The sequence below is a fragment of the Ambystoma mexicanum genome, chromosome 3q (genome assembly GCF_040938575.1).
Source record: "Ambystoma mexicanum isolate Mex_15411 chromosome 3q, UKY_AmexF1_1, whole genome shotgun sequence".
Classification (NCBI taxonomy): domain Eukaryota; kingdom Metazoa; phylum Chordata; class Amphibia; order Caudata; family Ambystomatidae; genus Ambystoma; species Ambystoma mexicanum.
Genome location: NC_090926.1, coordinates 192502367 through 192523721, shown reverse-complemented (window position 1 = coordinate 192523721; position 21355 = coordinate 192502367). Strand labels below are relative to the sequence as shown.

The 21355-nt window shown below is 44.8% G+C and overlaps 1 protein-coding gene across 1 annotated transcript in view; it reads right to left on the bottom strand.

Annotated features, from left to right (window-relative positions):
* Positions 1-12279: 12279 nt before the first annotated feature.
* Positions 12280-21355, bottom strand: part of LOC138582308 (retinol dehydrogenase 16-like) — a 118834-nt gene continuing 109758 nt past the window's right edge. The window contains exon 4 of the mRNA XM_069653476.1: positions 12280-14849. Coding sequence (XP_069509577.1) covers positions 14653-14849 — 197 coding nt within the window. The 3' untranslated portion in view covers positions 12280-14652. The remainder of the gene's footprint in view (positions 14850-21355) is intronic.

Here is a 21355-nt window from a genome sequence, read left to right as displayed (position 1 = left end):
CTCTTTCTCCCCTGAGTATCGTGCCTTACGTGCCGTATTGATACTCACTGAAATACGGCTCCCGATTTGAATCTGTTAGATCAGTCAGAGCAGTAGTTGTACAGTGCACGTGCAGCACCCCGTACTGGACTCCGTTCCTCGGTGCTGACGGCTCTGGAGACTCTCGGCTATCGGCTCAGGAGTCCCCACCCACGGTTGCGGCCACCGCAAGGAAACTAGAAGCTGCACAGTGTTACAGCCAGCACACCAGCCAGAACGCGTTGATTAGATGAAGGGACCTAGCATCAACAGTGAACGTCAAGCCGCACGGCCGTAGCCGCCCCTTCCGACGCATTCCATAAAGCAGTTCCAACAAAGGTCTCAGGGGTGTCCTAAGCTCAGGACGATATAGAATTCACCAGTACTCGGGGGTCCCTTCCCCAAGTTCCAAAACACTGTTAAAAACACAAAATATCTTGGGACTCCATCCTCAAGTCAATAAGTAATTCAAACCTCAGGGTACCCTTCCCCAAGATTCATTTTCAATGACTTAGGGCCTCATTATGAGTACGGTGGTAAGGGGTTAACGGCGCCAGTAAGGATGCCGGTGCCGTTAACACCTTACGCCGCATTACGAGGTCCCTTAGCGGGGCTGGTTTTACCAGCCACCCTTAGCGGGAGCCGCTAAAGGACCAGGGAGCTAATAACGGGCCCGTTATCAACGGGCCCGTTATTAGCTCCCTCCCCATTCCCATTGGGCCCTATGGGGGCTTGAATGGGAATGGGAATCGGTATTTTGAATGAGGAATTACCGGGTCCTCCAAGGTTGGAATGGCCCGGTAATTCCTCATTCAAGGGACCCGGACCGAGTTTGGAGGCAGCCATGGCGCTAATAGCACCATGGCTACCTCCAAACTCATAATGAGGCCCATAGTGATATAATGGTTTTTCCCAGTTTTCTTAAAATTCTGCACCACACTTGCGTCCTCTACATTTGGTTAGTCTTTATACAACAAAAATGTCTTGCCTGGAAATGGCAGTTCGTTTTGGTTCACTTGTTAAAGTTCATCTCCAAAGTTCCCTTCATGAAGTCCAACATACATTGGGTTCACTTGCATTGTTAAAGTTCTATTCACTTTAAGGATTAATATGCATTGGTTTCTTTAATTCAAAGTTTGATTGATTTGTAGATTCAACATATATGAACTTTAATTGCATTTAAAGTTTCATTCACTTTGAACTTGACACACAATGGGTTTATTTGAATTTCAAAGCTTAATTTCTTTATTATCTTCATTGGTAACCATTTTCTTTGGTATCCAGTGATATTACCAAAGTGGTAATAACGAAAAATATTTGTAACAAGCAGTTATTACCGAAATAATACCAAATGTTATTAAATATATATATTGGGGTGGGGTAAAGGGTTAAAACGGGTGGGTAGGGCTTGGGGTGCGGTTATTAACAAAGGAAAACAAGGGCTTATTTTTTTAATTCATTAACATCACGCAGCACCTTTTATTTCAGTGCAGTATTTAATAAATATGAACATATATTTGTTAAGCTTTGCATTCGGTCCAGGATTCAATAATTGTCACAGGTTTGCATTTATTTCACTATGTTGTTATATTCAGTTCATTTCGTTGTAATATGTCTTTGTAGCTTGCCTTTAAATGTGCCCAGCACTCAGAGACTTTTTGAAAACGTGCTTTCATGTACGAGTGACCACTCCATAACAAATTATTCTCAATTGTTCAATGGTTACAAACTTTCCTTGTTCGCTGGTTAGCAAGGATTCAGATCGGTGACCTTCGAAAATGTGTCATCATTCACGCGACCACCCGATACAAAATAACCTAGCGCATTAAATCAAACACTTGCATACCAGGTTCCTGCTTTCATAGAAACTCACAGGTTGCTTTGTTGCGAGTTCCCACAGTGCAGACCTTTCAGCCTTCTGGTCTTCACCGTAGGGCTCCACCTCCTGCCCCTGAGGCACTTCTGGGTCAGTGTGCCCAGGAGAACCAGTACTTCGAACACCAGAAAAAGGGGCCGCCTCACTGCACAGCACCCCTTTCAATGTTCATTCGGTTCTACAGAGCCCCAGCTCTCGGGCCGCTCTCCCGAGAACCGTAGCCGTGCTCCAAACGTATAGCTCCCCGCTTCTTCTCTTGGACTTTCTTCTGCTGCTCCACCTTCGCCGCCACTGCTTCTCCCTTTGACATCACTTGATTGTGCTTTTTTAAGGGGGGCATAGACACCCCGGGAGAGAGGCATTTCATCTTGTTGTACGCAGATGACATGCTCCTGTACTTGCAGCACCCCAAGACAAATCTGCAATATATTCTTGATGTGATGGAACAATATTCTGCTTTGTCAGCATAACAATCAACCCATAAAAGTTGAGACTGTTCCCTTTGGGGGGATACGTTGGGAAACCCGTGGGTGAGTTGCCGGTGTTGCCAATCAGATGGGGAATAGATACATTCCAGTACCTGGGTGTAGACATTTATCATGATCCTCAAACAGAGCGCATGCAGAACACGGGGAGAGCTGTGAACAAAATTGGAAACTCCATGACTTTCTGGGCTAGATTGTCGTTATACATGATGGGAAGGGAAGTGTTGCTGAAGATGGTGGTGCTACCGAGACTCCTCCATTATTTTGCAAATATTCCATTTGCGATAACGAAATTGTTTTTCAAAAAACTGCATGGTATATGCAGGAGCTTCCTGTGGCATAACTCACGGTGGAGAATAGCACTGTGGAAATTTCAGAACCCCTATAAACAAGGGGGTATAAAATTGCCAGATTTTGAAGTATACTTTGTGGCTAGCCAGTTGCAATTTGTAGCTATGTGACTGTCGGATGAGCAAACGCCCGAATCACAGTTGTTGCGGACAGCGTGCACCCCGTTCTTTCTGAATGAAGCGATGTGGATAACTGGCCCCCGTACAACACGCTTGCCATTGCTGTTGCGATTGGGATGCGTATTGTGGCTGCCACTTGATTGGAAACACTACACCATATTCACTGCAGATCCCGCTTGTTATGCTGGAAGGGGTTGAGGAACAACTGCGGTTAAATGCAAAAAAATACTGAAAACCTATGGGTGTGGCAATGGTGGGAGACATAATGAAGGAGGCTGTGCCTAAGGGTTTTGAAGAACTGACAAGTGACACTGGTGTGCACCGTGGGCAACACCTCACATATTCCTGCCTATTGATGAACCTAGACGTAGATGGCCGGAGACTGAAGTACCCTTGCAATTAGACAAGACAATACAGACATTCTATGATGTGTCGGAAGGTGGGCACGAAGTCTCACGGACTTATGAGCTATTGATGTCCAAAGTTGGTCAAGAGTTAGGGCAAACAAAGCAGAATTGGGAGGTAGATCTACAGGAACCAATATCAGAAGCAGGATGGATGAGAACTATGGCATACCACAAAAAAGGTATCTAGGAATGCAAGGCTCCAACAGATTCAATTATATGTGACCCATAGAGCATACCTAACTCCGAACAGAATAGCAACGTTCAACCGGGAGGAAACACAATCATGCCCGAAGTGTGAAGAGATTAATACAGATATGGTCCATATGTTCTGGGCCTGCACAGAGACTGGGAGATTCTGGGCAGAGGTGGACCAAGCAGATATCACCCTCGATAAAGGATCCCCCCAGGCTTGTCTACTAGGGAGCTTCGCTAGACCCAAGAGAGCTAAACATGTGAGTAAGCTTAAAGATCTAGCATATATATTAGCAAAACAAAGGATAGCAGCGGGTTGGAAAGTGCAGACGAGGCCTGTGGTACAAGTGTGGTGGAGAGACTTGTTAAATGGGCAAATGCAGAAACTGTAGTATGGCAGGAGGCAGCGGGTCAGAACACGGAACAAGAAGGAGGGGGGGTAGAGGCATGGAGGTAGTTGATAGCGGATTTGTCCAACTCTGCACAGGACACTAAAGACTAAGAGAATATTCCTGTACAGGAAGATGCTGATACCAGGGGAGTTGACAAAAGGAGGGAGGCAGAAGAATTATTTGGTGTGATGTAGGCCGGGTGGGGGGATGTCGGGGAGGGAGACACAGACAGCCAAGAATTTAAATGTAATGCACTATATATGCTTATGCAAGTCTGTAAGTTGTTATGGTTATATGGAAAATATATATTTTTTAATAAGTGTACATCATGTATTATTATGATGATTATGATGATTGTGTATTATTATTATTACGTAATGTGCAATAAAACCACTGTCTTTTATTGCCAACACTCACACAATGTTGTTTGGTGGTTTCTGCGGAAAGCATGGGGACAGTCACTAACATTTTGGCTCCACAGGTCATGAGGGGAAAATGCCTGCAGCCTGTCTAGTCCTGCTGTGACATATATTTAACATTTTAGCAAGCCCTTGATGAGCGCTTCCCTGACAGGAACAAATAAAAGTAACCCTTAATTAGAAAATCACAGATAATTTAAAAAACATCCTTTTCGGGAATGCAGGTGCTGCAAGTGCTGCCATAGCCGCTTCAATGTTGACTGCTACAGTCCTTTCGAGCCTCAGAGCAGCAGCAACTCTGGGCCTGCTGCGAAAACCCGGAGACTCCAAGCTCTTCCCGGAGACCCAGAGAAGAGCGTGAAAACCCTGAGTCTCCAGGATAAACCCAGAGGTTAGGCAGGTATGACTAGGCTGTAATTCTTGGGGCTCTGTTCCTTCTCCTTTTGGACCTCCAGTGTATAAAGACCTTCCCATGTCTGCCCTTACATGGAAGTTAATACTCTTAGTTGTGGGTTAACACTTGCCCTGAGAAATACATGTGCAGACTTTCAGTCCTACTCCTACCCACAGAGGGGATATTGGGAGTTGCCCTGGAGCTAAGAATTCTTTCAAAAGTCTAGCTCTTTCATGGAGGACAATTCCCCTAGGATGGCCCCATAGCTCCTCGCCATAGGATTGGGTTCCAAGGGTTCAGGTCTCTCAGGGATTTACAGCAGAAGCTTCAACTATACCCTAGGTTTTCATAGAGGGAATTGTAGAATTTCATAGTGAGCTGTTCTGTCCCCTTGGTTAATTTGTATACGAAGGCCAGAGAAATTCATTCAGGTCTAAGATTACTATGATGTCATTCAATATGTTCTGGACCAGTATAGATCGTGTACCCATCCTCAGAACAGTGGTTTCAAACATGGAGCAAGAATCCCAGAACTATCTAGGGCTATTTTTATCTTAGGGTCAATCGTGGGTTTCTCTTTTCTGAGAAGCAAACAATCATGGACTATAGATGCCATACCCTCTTGCCCACAGTGGTCTACAGGTTGGGTCAGCACTTGCTCTCTTAACTAAAAAAAAATAGGACTTATACCCAAGGTCTCCTATTCCTGTCTCTTCTTTCATTCAGCACCAGAGTTTAAACTTCTAGATAGAATCATAGCTACTCCATCTGAGGATGTGGATAACATGTGTGTGTCAAGTTCTGTTGCTCCCACTTCGGACACAATTTGTGATGAAGGATCAACAGAACCCTGGATACAGAAAAGTAATTCAACCCCATTGTTCACAAGTTATAGAATGGGGTGGATGAATGTCTACAGGACTTACAGCTCTTACAAAACTCAATGGGCCTCATTACGACCCTGGCGGAACGGGTTAACGGGTGCCGCTAATGGAGGCGGACCCCTCCCACCCATTCCGCCTCATTACGAGGTAAAACCAGGCGTCCTTACCGGGTCCTGCGAGGGGACCAGGGAGCTAACAACGGGCCATTCGTAATCGGCCCATTGTTAGCTCCCTGCACCCATTCCCATTAAGCCCTATCGGGGCTCAAATGGGAATGGGGAAGGTCCGGGGTCCGGGTTCCCTGAAGGAGGAATTACCGGGCCCTCCAAACTTGGAATGGCCCGGTAATTCCCCATTCAGGGAACCCAGACCCGGTTTTGGTGGCAGCCAAAGTCGTAATGAGGCCCAATAAGTTACAAAGGACCATCTAAGGGGGTCCATTTCGATCACTGACTCTTGCATCTTGAACTCAAGTGCCACGGGTTAACCACCCAACACACTTTTTGACTTTGCCTACTAGAAAGTCTTTCTCCTCTCTTGTTTTAACGTAAACATATGGCTCAGAAATTATCACCTTCTGTCCACTGGTCACTGCCCTGGGACAGTAACCATATGATTGACAGTGCTACGAGCAAGAGTTTTCCCCCTTACCTAGGGTATTTGACAGTCCCTGTTATTTTCCTTTGTTCTCTCTTAGTATCCAGTGTCTTTCCAGGGTCTGATTTGGTTGCTTGTTCAATTTCCTTTCCCTATGTTTGGAACTTTCCTAGAGTTACTCCAGTCTCCCCCAGTCTCTGAGATACAGTCCTGAGAAGGATGAAGAATCTCTATCTCAGTTCTTTCACTCTGCATGGGTTAGGGTGCCTTTTTCACCCTAGTAGGGTTATCGTGTCCTACCCTCTACAGTAGCTCCTGGCCCCCATGTCTTTTCAGTTTTTTATGTCTTTCCGTAGGCTCTGTCTCAATGCTCTTCACCAAATATCTGTACTTTGCTTCCCTTCTCCTAGAGTTAGGAGACATAGCCTCCTTTTGAGCACCAGAGCGAGGTACTCCTTGATTGGCAGGGGTGAGAAGGTGTTTTACTGCAATTATCTGATTTGTAGTGAAACTTTGTATATTAGTACTCGGAATAAGAACTTTAAAAGGGCTGTGGACCACTTTGAATTCATGCCATGTTTTTGGTATTTGTTTGACAAGCAGCCTGTGTTCCACTCTCTTGCTTGTGGCTTTTTTTCAGTTAAAGGGGCTTAGGCCTTGGGAATTTCAAATTTCAGGGGCATACTTGCTTTCTTTTACCCAGAGAAATTCCAATTTTTATTTCCAGTGCGGTTTTAGAGCCATACATGTGGTTTATGTGTGAAAGCCCTGCTGCTGAATGGTGAAGAATCAGGGGAGGGGAGGGCCGTTTCCACAGTGCTATTTTGACAGAATAAGCAGGAGCTACGAAGAGTGCATAAAGGGGTGATGGGATGTGTTATCCTTTGCGCCCGACTGGTTCTGGGTGTATCTTTTTTCCTGTTCCCTGGAATCGAGAGTGCTTCAATTGAATTAAATGGAATGGGTGCCTTCTTGATATTGGAGGTGTGGGGAGTAGGTTCTCCTGCAGCCTAACTGTGTTTTGGTAGATCGTGTCTGGGGGATGTCCTTACTCCAGACCCCATTTACCATTGAGTGTGTAAGAGGGCTCACTTCTGGGGGAAGACAACTGTCCAGGCTGGAGAGTTTTGCACAGTATCTAACCTGGAGATTATGTCACCAGGGGCACTGGGACTGGATGGGAGCAGTGGCAAATCCCCCATGTACTTTCTTGAGGTCACACATCACATAGTGGGGGCACAGCCCACCTATGTCCTGTCCTCTGGTTGTTTGTCCATGTGATTTTGCCACCATATTTTCATGATAATTGGTTGTTGGAGAGAACGCATTTGCTTGGTACCTGCTTACATGAAATTGTCATCTCAGTAAGTCGTCTTCCAATAGCACAGCTAAAGAAGATGAAGATAAGCCCAGCACCTTGCTAGTCCAAGGTTCAAATCACACCTATGGCCAACTGCCTTTCATTCTCTTTGCTTGATAAACTGAGTTATGTTGTATAATAACCAAAACTCTTATTGAACCAACAGGAGACAATTCAGATAATAGATTTAGACTCTGGCTGTTTATTGTTTGTTAAACAATTAAAACCCATAAAAATACTACAGCCAATCACACTATATACAATATCTTTTTAAGATGAAGTCTTCTAAATGTGCATTAATGATACCGTCTACATTTATTTAAATCCTTTTAGTTATCCTGGCCTATAAATCTTAAACGTGACTTCATCATTTAAAACAAAAAAGTAAAGGCATTGAGTCAATATTGCTTTTTATATCAGAAGTTACACTCAAAGCAGATTTCTTAAATTCCTCAATGAATTTAACAGGAAGTAACATACCATATTTGTAGACCCCTCTAGAAAACTCACAGCATCCCCAGCATCTAAGATGCTTTGATTTAAAGATGACAAGTGAATCAGTATCCTCCTGAGTAGGTTTAAGTAGCAAAAGCGTTGGTTGGCAATATATAGAGCATACATAGAATATCACCATGGCTCAATATAGTTTATTATTTGACGAACATGCTACTGGTAAGGTAGTATATTCACGTGAAACAACTTATGGACGGATTTCAGAGACGAGAGCTACCTTGTGTATAAAAAAAGTTGAGAAAATGTGAACACAACCTATTCACTTGCACCTCTGATCTCAGCTTTCATAATGGTTTGAGTGCTGTATAATAACTAATTCACCATATTGTTAGATTTATCTACTTTTGGAGTTTAGTACTAATTGTGTAAGGTGGCCATGTTTTGTATTTGGCCTAGTTGTGTGGGGTGGCCATGTTTTGCATTTGGCCCAGTCGTGTAAGGTAGCCATATTTTGCATTTAGCCTAATTGAGTAGGGTAGCCACTGTGACAAATCAACTTCCGGTCCACCAGTGGTCATAGGATGAATATCGGTTTCTAAACCATAAATGAACCCCACACCTCTAGTACACCAGAAGGGATCCGAACAGATTGTAATACAAGTGAATTATAAGACCTCCTTATCCCATTTTGGTAATGTGGATGGAATGGCAGGCTTATCTCTGTTGGGTCGTGCACCGTTGGTTAGTTGCAACACAGCGAAAATACAATGATTACCCAATGATAAAAGGCACTGTCCAGTGAAGATTGTATAAAAATATATACTTTATTATTACTACAACAGACAGTTCTAGCACACTACAATTACAACCCACACTGTAAAGGAACACAGAGGACAGACAGTTTCACCAAGGAAAGGGATGCACTCTGGATACTGACACAAGGGTAGTTGGTAAAGTAATCAGTCTTTCAGTTCAAGGTTATTGGTTCCAACACCAAAGGGGCAAAGGGTTGTAACTGTCTCTAGGGGCCTTAAGAGAAGGACCATGTGGGCAGAACCACAATGTACCTGGTGCTGAAGAGGTTCTTGCTGCTTGACAGCCTCATGAGTTAGTGGTGGGAAACAGCTGCGGGCACCAGGCGGTGAGCAAGGCTGGACAGATGTCTGTTGGCTTTCTGGCGCAGCGGCTCGGTGCCACAAATCATTGGGCCTCATTACGACCCTGGTGGAATGGGTTAACGGGTGCCGCTAATGGAGGCGGACCCGTTAAACCCATTCCGTCTCATTACGAGGTTCCCTCGCGGGACCAGGGAGCTAACAACAGGCCGGTCGTAATCGGCCCATTGTTAGCTCCCTGCACCCATTCCCATTGAGCCCTATGGGGGCTCAATGGGAATGGGGAAGGTCCGGGCCCAGGTTCCCTGAAGGAGAAATTACCAAGCCCTCCAAACTTGGAATAGGCCAGTAATTCCCCATTCAGGGAACCCGGACCCGGTTTTGGTGGCAGCCATGCCCGTATTAAGGGCATGGCTACCGCCAAAGTCGTAATGAGGCCCATTGTCTCTGTGCTGGTTGGTGAATCTAGAATACTGGTTGAGCTGTCCCGGACTGCTCTGGCGACTGCAGCGTGACAACAGTCAGCGGTGCAGCCGGATGCAGTTTGAGGACTCGACTGTCTCGAAATTGTCCTTAAAAAGATGGATGCTGGATGATGCTTGTGTGGCACTCCTCTTTGCTGCTTTGCAGGGCTCGTGTCCTTTCAAGGCAGACGGCCCAAAGCTCAGGAGGGTTTTAGCAGGCAACAGCCTTGTCCTTTGCCCAGAGACTCTCCGGCACTTCCCACCTAGGAAGCCTGCTGTCAGAAACGAGCAGGGCACACTGTGTGCTCACTGGGTACTGCTTCTGGAGCTGCTGGATGGTCCTCTGAGTGTGGTATCTCCATCTGTTCCCTGGGAGATGTTTAGGGGAGCGATTTTGCTTGCTTCTTGGAACTCCTGTCCTTCCTTCACTGGCGGGATATGTAAGGTACCTTCAGCTCAGGTCCAAATGAGTCCTTCTTCTTACTCCTTGTGAAGACTTCAGATTATCTGACCAGTGAGTGGTGCAGCCCTCTTTTAAAGCCAAACGGGGCCCATGGATTGGTGTAGGCCAAGCCTAACTTAAGTGATCCAATCCTGGGTCACCACCAACAATCTTCAGTGATGCTTCAGGTCAGAATCAGAGCGCTTGGCAATAGACAGGGGAAGGATGAAAACATATACTTCTAAGTACCACCCATCTTCCTGTCGGCTGTACATCAAAGTGTCTCCTTAATTAACTGAGCCCTATGCAGCGCTTGATCACAACATGGGCATCCTTTGATGTAAGGGTTGTAGGCAGACTTCAGTCTCCTACAATTCGCATACTTCCCTCCTCTGAAAGGAGTGGTTCCAGACAGGACATTCACTGCCCTTTCATACCAAGGAAGGGAGTTAGTACCAAGTTGACACATTGCATTACAAAGAGGTGTTGGCGTCAGGTCTCCATTGTCACTTCCTGCACCCAGGCCATCCCTGAGGCCTGCTAATTAACATTCTTCAGTATTTGCCACCACCAGCCAGGTTTAACAATGGAGATGCAAATCCATGGGGCCTTGAAATTCTAATCAGGGTGCCCATGGCCAAAGGCTTTTGATGTACTGGCTGTCAAGTGTCAACTACACATGACAGGGAGGGTGGTGCTGGTAAACTGTGTCTTCCAGAGTACTTGGGCCTCATTCCGAGTATGGCGGTAAGGGATACTGGTCACCGTTAACGAGACCGGTGCCGGTAATCCCTTACCGCCACATTCCGAGTTCCCTTTGCGCCCTCGTCCTTAACGCCTGCTTTTAGCATTAAGGCGTTAGGAACGAGGGCGCAAAGGGGCTTTTAAGCCAATAACAGTGACCGTAAAGTACGGTCACCGTTATTTGCAATTTCCCCATACCCATTGAGCCCTATAGGGGCTCATTTGGGAATGGGGAAGAGCCCTGGGGAATGGGAAATTACCGCCCTGGTCAACTCGGAATAGGGCGGTAATTTCCCATTCCACCAGTACGGGTCCGGCGCCGACCAAGGCGCTAATAGCGTCATTGCTTAGCGCCAGACTCGGAATGAGGCCCCGTGACTATTTTTCTGCAGTGCGGTCAGCGTGGTAAACATGTGCAGGAATGGCCCCACATATTTTTGGAGGTTGATCTCCCATCATTCATTCTTTTAAAAAAGCAAAAAGCCCATGCGAGCGCACCCTTCCCGTGCGGATGGTCGAATCCCTCACAGCCACATCTTGCATTTAGCCTAATTGTGTAAGGTAGCCATATTTTGCAGGTGCCCTGATTTTGCATTTGGCCTAGTTGTGTGGGGGTAGCCGTGTTTTGCATTTGACCTAGTTGTTTAAGGTAGCCATACCTTGCTTTTAGCCCAACTGGATTAGTCAACCATATTTTGCCTTTAGCCTACTTGTGTAAGTTAGAAATATTTTGCACTAAACATCATTATGTACGGTAGGCATATTTTGCATTCAGCCTAATTGTGTATGGTAGCCATACCTTGCTTTTAGCCTAATTGTGTAAGGTAGCCGTATTTTGCATTTAGCCAAATTGTGTAATGTGACCCGATTTTGCATTTGGCCTAGTTGTGTGGGGTAGCCGTGTTTTGCATTTGGCCTACTTGTGTATGGTGGCCATGATTTGCATTTGGCTTAGTTGTGTGGGGTGGCCACGTTTTGCATTTGGCCTAGTTGTGTATGGGAGCCATACCATACTTTTAGTCCAACAATTCATGGCACTAAGAGGGATTGGTTGGGGAAAGAAACAGTGCTGCACTATTATTAAATGCAGGGGACAGGGAATGTGTATCACCTGGATGAATTGTTGGGGGTGGCAAATGCACCGCACTAGAATGAACGGTTGGGGATGGGAAATGTATTACATTTAGATGGAATGTTGGATGTAGGAAAAGTATTGCCACCAACTAACCGTACTAAAAAATCACCTTTCTGCATACGCACCCTCAAACTCTGAACTAAACACAACCATATCTCTACCGCACCACAAGTCACACACACTTCACACCATCCGACATAAAAACAAACCATACACAATCACACCTCAACACCTCATGCTGGCTACCAACCAAAAACAAACCAATGCTCATTGACCAGTTTCTCCAAACTGAAGCTGCCAACAGCACATCAAAGTTCTCTTGCTCTTCTCCCTCTCAACCCGACAACCATTGCAGAAACGCCACAGCGCCAAGAGACCACGCAAGCGGTGACAGTGTGCGTAACAAGACCCATTAACATTAACTAAAAGATGTTTGTTGACCACCATGTATTTATTTATTTTGAAATTTGGGAAAACACCAAAATATAGCGGACTACTTCAAAGCACTAAGACACAGAAAAACAAGACACATACAATGCAAAGGAAAATCAAGGACATCACCCTTGGGTGCACTTGATATATGTGAATCAGATGGGATACAAGATGTTCTAGACAATGATGGGTCAGAGAAGGCAACAAGACTCTGTTTCTCATTGGATAATAAATGTACTGCAAGGTATGTTACTAGATAACTATACTGTGAAAGGAGTAATCAAAATTCAGAGGTTTTTGTGGGGTATAAGTCCAATTCACTAGTAAATCAATAAATCAATAGGTATGCTCCCAAAACCATGATTTCTTCTACAGAGTAGTGAGTAAAACATCAGCCCGGACATTGAGAGGGAGAGACATCCAGGATTCTGCTCTGAGTACTGCAATACATCTTCCTCCAATGTGCTTTTACTTTTACCTTAGGCATACCAGGAGATTATATGAGGTGGACCTTAGATTTCTGTTGGAGACATGTTTGTTGCTACTAGTGTTTAAGTATAGAGGTCCAGTTGCAGCTAATTTTTTTATTTAATTTCTTTAATTGCATTTTCTTAAACAATCTGCCAGCCAATGAACTAAACATGCAAGTTCTGCCAGTACACCACAAACGACTGGGAAGGTTTCCATTACTGTACTTCCAGGTTCACCTTCTTGCCCAGTACCAGACCCATTAACTGTATCTTGTAACAACTCCCCATCAACACCATCCCCTCCCGCCCCCTGCCATGTACCAACCAGTCCTCTATAAAGTCTTGACTATTCTTCCCATATGTTCACCACCCTTTTATGTCTCCTGTGTCGCAACCTCCCTTTCTTCATGTTCACATCCCTTGTCTTGGGGTTTGAATAACGTCTATATGAGTTCATGCCACTGCGATACATCGTCTCCCAGGTCCTGTTGATGCATACTGGCTGCTCGCTGCCACACCCCGTCTCTGCTAGTGCCCATTTTTGCAAGTCCTTCCACCACAATTCAACCAGCAGGCTAGTTACAGACTTCCATGTCATGTTGATTCGGCACTTGGCCAACACGTAGGCCATGTCTTTCAATGTACCCACCGTCTTCCTGTTCTTGCCCCTAGGGTATAATCCAAACATACAGGCAGCCGGGGATTGGACAGTCAAGTGAACCTCTCCCCCCACCCCCACCATCCTCTGGGCCACAGCCTCCCAGACTTCCTAATAATAGGGCACTCCTAGAACATATGAAGCATACTAGCATTCACAGTGTTACATTTGGGGCAAGCATGCTTCCCAGCTCCTTTAAATTCTGATATTGTTTGCAGTGTTAAATAGGCCCTTTGCGTTATGAGTTGCAGCTAATTCTTATGAGTGATGCATAAGCTTTTCAACACAATTTATTGTTCAGTTGAGAGCTGCTGTAGGATTCTCAGAACTAGATAGATGAAATCATGGGGTTTAAGGGCAACAATTATTATTGCAGTCATGCAGCTGGTAGATTACATTTTTATTTAGGCCCAGGTTTGTTGCGTTGCAGTAATCAAGTCTGGACTAGATGAGGGCCTGAGTCATCTCGATTTGTTGCTGCATCTTTAAGAAATATCATTGATTTTCAAGTCAGTTTTTTGAGACATAAGATTCACTTGAGGAATGAAGGTTAAATGGTTATCAAATAGGATCCCTGGTTTTTGCTTTAGGGACTGGGGCAGGGTATTTTCACTAGATTGGCAGTCAATTGAAAGGGATATGTGCTGGTAGTTGGACCCCAAAACGGATCATCTGAGTTTTCCTCACATTTGGGTTTAAACTGAAATGTCGTCAATGGTATAATCTTGGATAATCTGCAAACATCTGATTATGGTATTTGATGAATTATCCAACTAAGGTGTGCCAATAAAGATTTGAGAGTCCATTGTATATAGTTGAACATTATTGGCAAATGCCTTAATTAGTTTATGTATTTGATTTGTTTTTCCTAGATGGGAATATGCTGCTCACTCAGCATTGTGAAAACTTTGATTCCGCCTGTACCCCTACACCCACCCCTTCCACTTCTCTGCCCCTATCCCAGTTCCTTTGCACATATTTTTTACTTGCCACTCTGAAGTATCTAGTATGCTAGTTGGCATGTCACAAAACACCAAAATTAAAATAAAATAACGATTGCGATATGTTGTCATCGTTTCAGCTACCATCCATGTGCACATTCTCATTGGACGGCTAGCAAATTTCTCTGTATAGTTGGTAATTATTAAAGGATGCTCCAAACAATTTAACATTACAGTCAATTTCTTCAGTCACCCACTTGACTGCATACTTAGATCATTGCAATTCGTTAGCAAATCAAGGTCTTCATGGAGAGAAGGTAAGCAGGCGGTCAGCCAGTGCAGTCGGCATGTATGACAATGGCACGTAGAAGAACTTGGCATACATGCCGGCAGAGTAGCGGGTTCTTGGATGCACAGCGGTCAGGGCATGCTCCATGCTGTCCGTGACCAGATACAGCTTGGGTGTAGTCAGCTGTATCATGTGGAGTATGTATTTGCAATCTGTGGGAATGAAGAAAAAAAAAACATGTGTATACCAATTTCAACATCTGATTCTAGATCGCTAGTACAACATATGGAGAAAGCGAAAGACGAAGCAGGCAAGGGAACTGCAACCAATTATTCAGACAATCACAGGAATAGAGATTTTGCAACAAGCTTGTCCTGTCTGCAAATTTGTTTTGCAAGTCAGAAATGTAACCATGCACTGAGTTAGGACGTGCTGTCATTTCTTAAGTGTTTCTATCAAGAGGCTGTTTTGGGGGAAACATCTGTATGAGAATTCAAAAATAAATTACAAAAGCATTAGTGGGGACAGTATGGGTATGCATTGGGTGGGGACGGTATGGGTAGGCATTGGGTGGGGACAGTATGGCTATGCATTAGTGGGGACGGTATGGGTATGCATTGGGTGGGGACGGTATGGGTAGGCATTGGGTGGGGACAGTATGGCTATGCATTAGTGGGGACGGTATGGGTATGCATTGGGTGGGGACGGTATGGGTATGCATGAGTGGGGGCAGTATGAGTATACATTGGGTGCGGAAGGTATGGGTATGCATTAGTAGGCAGGGTATGGGTATGCATTGGGTGGGGATAGTATGGGTATGTATTAGTGGGGACAGTATGGGTATGCATTAGTGGGCACGGTATGGGTATGCATTGGGTAGGGAAGGTATGGGTATGCATTAGTGGGGACGGTATGGGTATGCATTGGGTGCATTTTATAGTGGTTTCTCGTAATGGAGGCTGTTTGGCAAAAGCATGTTTGAGTGAATTATTGCAGATTCTAAATGAGCATCTGACTCTTTGGTGCTGGCACACCAGACACTGGCCCTCATTACGACCCTGGCGGAAACGGTTTTACGCCAGCGTAATGCATGGCGTACCTTTCCGCCTTACTACGAGTTCCCGTAGCGCCATGGTGGTTTTTTCGCCTGGTTTTTCCGGGCGGAAAAATCCATGGCGCTACGGGACCTGTTGTTAATTACGCCACCGTAATTTACGGTGGCGTAATTAACGCCTTCCCCACTCCCATTATACCCTATGGGGCAAAAATGGGAATGGGGAAGGGTAAATGGGGATTGGGGACTTACCGCCCCGCCAAGGTCGGAATGGGGCGGTAAGTCTGCCAACCCCCATGGCGGAGTTGGCAGCTCTGCGCCATGGACCATGGTGCAAATTGCACCATGGTCCTCCGCCAGGGTCGTAATGAGGGCCACAGTGTTTCCTGCAAGAAGTAGATTTCCGGTGAGACCGGAGGTGTGTGGGGTTGGGGTTCAGAGGAAAGTGAATACCAGTGGCCAATTTGAGTAGCCATGAGACTTGTAGTATTGCGCGGTGTAAAGGGTGGGAAAAGAGTTTTGGCAGAACCTTACCTTCATTCGACCGGTTTCTGTTAAAAACAATGGGGGCTATCGAAAACTACAAAATGAGGCTGGTGTCGCTAGGAGAGTGGCTATGGGCTCCGAAGAATGCATTTCCAAAAATTGTCATCAACCATTATGCAATGGGTTCCCTTCTGAAACTATGGTGGCGGAAGAGCGAAATGAAAGGGCTTACTACTTGGCCATTGCCTATGAGATGCATATGGGCCCCTCCGATTCGCGACAGTATAATGGATCCGTCTCGATTCCAAGATTGGTATGAAGCAGGGCTGGAAAGGGTGGGCCAGTTAATAAAACCCAAGAGGTGCATCTCAATCCTGGACCTAGAGGGAGGCCTCCAGATAGGGTCGCTGGATGAGTTTAAATTTCTCCAACTGAAGGGCAACCTCACCGCAAAGAAATGGAAGGACAACCTCATGAGAGATCTCTCCCCAATGGAAACTATCCTGAGTGAATCCACACATACGAGGGGTCTCATCTCTGGGTTCTATGCAGCTCTCAATGAGGCAAAGGGGGACAAGACAGAAACGTTACGTAAGAGATGGGAGCGAGACTTGGGTCCGATGTCAGACAGTCAATGGTCCGCGCTGTGTAAAGCGGCACACAAAACCTCAATCTCGGCCCAATATAAACTCCATGGGATAAAACTCTTGCATAGGTGGCAGTTTGATCCTAAAAGGCTCTCGAAGATGTTTGCCCAAACGAGCCCCATGTGCTGGAGGGGCTGTGGATCTCACACGGACTACTGGCATATGTGGTGGGCGTGCCCAAAATCACAAACATTCTGGAAAAAGGTTTTAGCATGGATCCAAAAAATTGAAGGGATACCTAGAAGGCTAGACCCCAAACTGGTCCTATTCGGCCTAGAACAGCAAGAAGAGCGATGGACGAAAGTCCCTCATATGGGTCACTTTCTACTCCTTGCCGCGAGGGCCTGCATCACGATGAGTTGGAAACTTCCAACCTTCCCTAAAGAAGCCACCTGGGCAAAGAAAGCTAAAGACCTTTAGAAATGGAAAACATCACGAGCCTCCTGCACGATCCCCTACCAAATAGAGAAATGGAATGGGCCCCGTTCCTCGAGACCTATAAGTGACTGTTTAATGTTGGCAGAGCACCTCTCTTCCCGTTAACGCTGGACATAGAAATTATAGAAGTTCCCGCCGTATCCTGGATGTTAGGGGAAGAGGGGGTGGGTAGCGGGTGGGGGATGGGATTTTGGTTTAATCGGTCATGGACCGCATGTTTCTGGTTTGAAAAATGCTTAATAAAATCAAATTTAAAAAAAAGAGAAGTGGCTCCTGGTGAGGTTACTTTAGGTGAATGTCTGTTTGTGGCTTAAAAAGTCAGGTCATGAAAGAGAGGGAGGAGTGGGTTGACCAAGTGTCAGGCAAGATTGGTAAGATTGGTATTCTAGGTATTCTAGAGTGGGCTGATTACTGTGACCAATTGGGAAAATACTGCAGCCCTGTTAGAAGTATGGGGTTTTGCGTGCTTTAATGAGTCTCGGTCCTAAATATTGAATGTTTGCAAATTGTGTGAACCATAATAAGGGGGGATACGTGTATGCACGGTCGATGTGATGTTGTATTCAGAGTAAAAATGGGAAAACCTTAAATACGATGCACGAAATGTACTCGACAAATAAAGATTGAAAGACATTAATTGGATCCTCAAATTTGGGAAATTATGGCATTGTATAAACTTCTGAAGTATATGCAGTCAGATAAATGGAAGGCTTAGATGACTGAGAAACAAATTACATAGCTCCTTTAAGGGATAAGGTAAGGGGCAGTTACAACATTGAGGCATAACCATTGGTGTTGAAAGATAAGACAAAGTTAACCCAACAAACAATTGAACCGGGTGACCATGCACGTATGCATCATTTTCTTCAGATATCTGCAGGTCTTGTATGTAACATGGGACCTAGAAACATAGCACATCAACGTTGTGTTGGCACTGATGGTGTTTATGCCACAAATGCCAGAAGCCCAACCAAGGACCTTCAACATCCCATTACACCGAGGGTCCAAAACTAGCACACACAAGGACCAACTACTAAGGAAGAAAGTTGTGCCCACTGGTTACACATGCCAAGAACACTGCAATTTACTCTCTGCCCAAAGTTCACAACATTCAGGCCTATTATCAAAGGCAGTACATCTCTGACAGAGCATATTTCTCAATATAACGACCCTCATCTCAACCCTTTGGCGACCGTAAAAAAAAGCCTACATCGGGGATACATACCATAGACGTTCTCAACCAACTTAACACACCGCAGTCCAATGACACTGATCGCCTAGTCACACTTGATGTAGCTACGCTGTACACATTGATAAAACGTAGTTTTACACTTAAAGTTCGTGAACACTTTCTGTCCTCAAACTCTGCCTGCTACTATGCACACAAACGCATGACCATTGACATTCTGACGTTTATCATGGAAAACAATATTTTTCTATTTAACAACAATGTTCACCTCTAGAAGGAAGGAGTCATCATAAGAGCAAAATATGTGGCGGCCCTGGCCCACCTCAGGTCTGTCCCTCAAACAAATGCAACTGAATGTCACCAATGACATCCTGTTAATCTATGATGGTGAGAATCAGAAAGTTAATACATATCTTACATCAAAGACCATACCGTCTTATAAAGCTCACACTAACATCTAGCAGCAGAACAAATATCTTAGTCTCGGATCTTGATATCGACAAAAGGAGCCTGGTAACTAGGGGGCTATATAGAAAACCAACAGAAATCAACTTTATTCTACTTGCTCACCCTGGTTACCGAAAGAACATTAGAACTAACATCCCCAAGGGTGATTCTTATGTGAGCAAGAAGAAAAGTAACAAAATAACCCCTACCAACTTCAAACTAGAAACAGAAAGTAGTGTTTCCTCAAAAAAGGTTTCAAAACCAGAGACATGCACCAAGCTTTGAAATTCACTGGTGCCAAAGAAAGACCTGCAGTACTCACACATCACGTGCCCAAGAAGAACGAGATGCAGGACAAATAAGCTTCAGCACCCAGTACTCACTATACAGCAACATTGTCCATGCACAATTGTGATGGCACTGACAGAGCCTGAAACTAGACTAAGACTTCACTAATTACACTGATGAGACACCGAAAAAGGTTATACAACATGCCAAACCCCTCAAGGGCATGGTAAGCCCTACAAACCACACCAGCACCTGGCAACCAGCTAAACCTCCTGGATCTTTTCAGAGGTGGCAATTGTTCAATCTGTTCACTTACTCTCAACAAAACCTACGATTTTTACATTGGCAAGAACAGGGGCAATAATATCAAGACATGTATTAACTGCAAACTTCCTATTGTGCCTAGGCATTATTCTGTGTTTGCAAGAAAGCCCATATCAGCAGCACTATCTGCCCCCTCGGGGACCGAATAGCCGAACACATCGGATCAATCAAGCTGCCCACGTTCTAAGCACCCAAAAGAAAAGCATTGAGATGTACATGTTAAATCATTTTCTTTGAGAATAGAGCACGCCACTCTTAGAGTGGAGGCCGCAGGGAGTTATCCCTCCGACAGAAAGAAGCACAACTCATTGCCAGACTACTTACTATAGAGACTGGCCTCAGCCAAGAATACAAGCTTCTACATTTTTTACAATGACTATAAATTTACCATCGCGTCTTTACACAATCCCGATTCCTTTTTCGCCCAATAATGCTGTGCGTCTTCACACAGCCCTTCGGGGAGTAAGCAATCACCATCCCTCTTCCCCCATCACCTATAGAACCTCAGCGGCATCCAATAATAAATATTTAACCACAGAATATTGAACCCCTCTCCCCGTTTTCTTTTCACCTACTCGGACCTACTAGTACCTCTATTTGCAAAGGTAGTTGCTCGCTATGATTAGCTTTCTTCACTTTTTCAGCATTTGGGGCATATCCGACACCAGTGCCAACACAACATGCGTTGGCCTGTTATGTTTCTAGGTCATGTGCTACATGCAGAACCCGCCGATATCGGAAGAAAAAGATGCATATGTGGATGCATGGTCACCTTGTTCAGCTGATCATTGCGTTACCTTTGTCATATGTTTCAATACAAAGGATTTCATTCCAGTGGTCATAATTGCATCTTGACCCTTAAATGCACTCTTATTTCTTTCCATCATTCAAGCTTTTCATCTAGCTAATCAGAGCCACATCTGAATTTAATGATGGCATCATATTCCTGATTTGAGGATTTCAGTTATGTACATGTGCCAAGCACACTCCATGCACCCTATTAAGAGATTTCCCCTTTTTACTCTGAATACAACACCACATTTACTGCGCTTACACATGCACCCCTTTTAATTGGGGTCATAAACGTCTTCAAACAGTGATATTTAGGACCAAGACTCATTACTGGACCAACAACCTCGCAATTCCAAAACGGCGGCCATATTCTCCCAATTAGTTCTAGTAAGCTGCCCATGCTAGTCCACCAACCTTGCCTGACTCATCACGCTCCAGCTCCCTCCCCTTTTTTTTACATTTCTTTCCTCATTGTCTGAATTTATATAGTCCACAGCCAGAAATGAGTTCAAAGCAATCTTATCAGGAGCGACCCCTTAACAGAAACCTTCCAAGTTAAGGTAGTATTCTGCTACAACTGTTTTCCCTCTCCTTACAGCATAACAGACAGTGCTACAATCCTCATGGCTGCCTGAACTGCTCACTAATATTTACTTTCACTTTTCCCAGCCACCTGAACTCAACCGGAATCAGGTACTTGCAGGAATCCCTGCCTCTGCCACGCCTGCACCAAGGAGACAGCAGTTACCCTGCATGCTTTTTAAAATGCTAATTTGGACTCTGCAATGCGCCCCTCGAATCCCAGAAGTTCAGATAGACCGAATAGGTTGAATCTTATTACATTTTTAAATGTCCTGTTGGATGTTTTGCCAATACTGCATTTGGACAGAAACCACTAGGAAATGCACCAAATGCCCAACCATTATGCTCCTACTTAAATAAAAAATGATCTAGAACTGCAGAGACAATTACCATTGCTATAATAAGTGAACAATAAAGTACGTATTTCTTTTCTGTTTTCAAATGGAATTTTGGAAACTTAAATCCCTATGC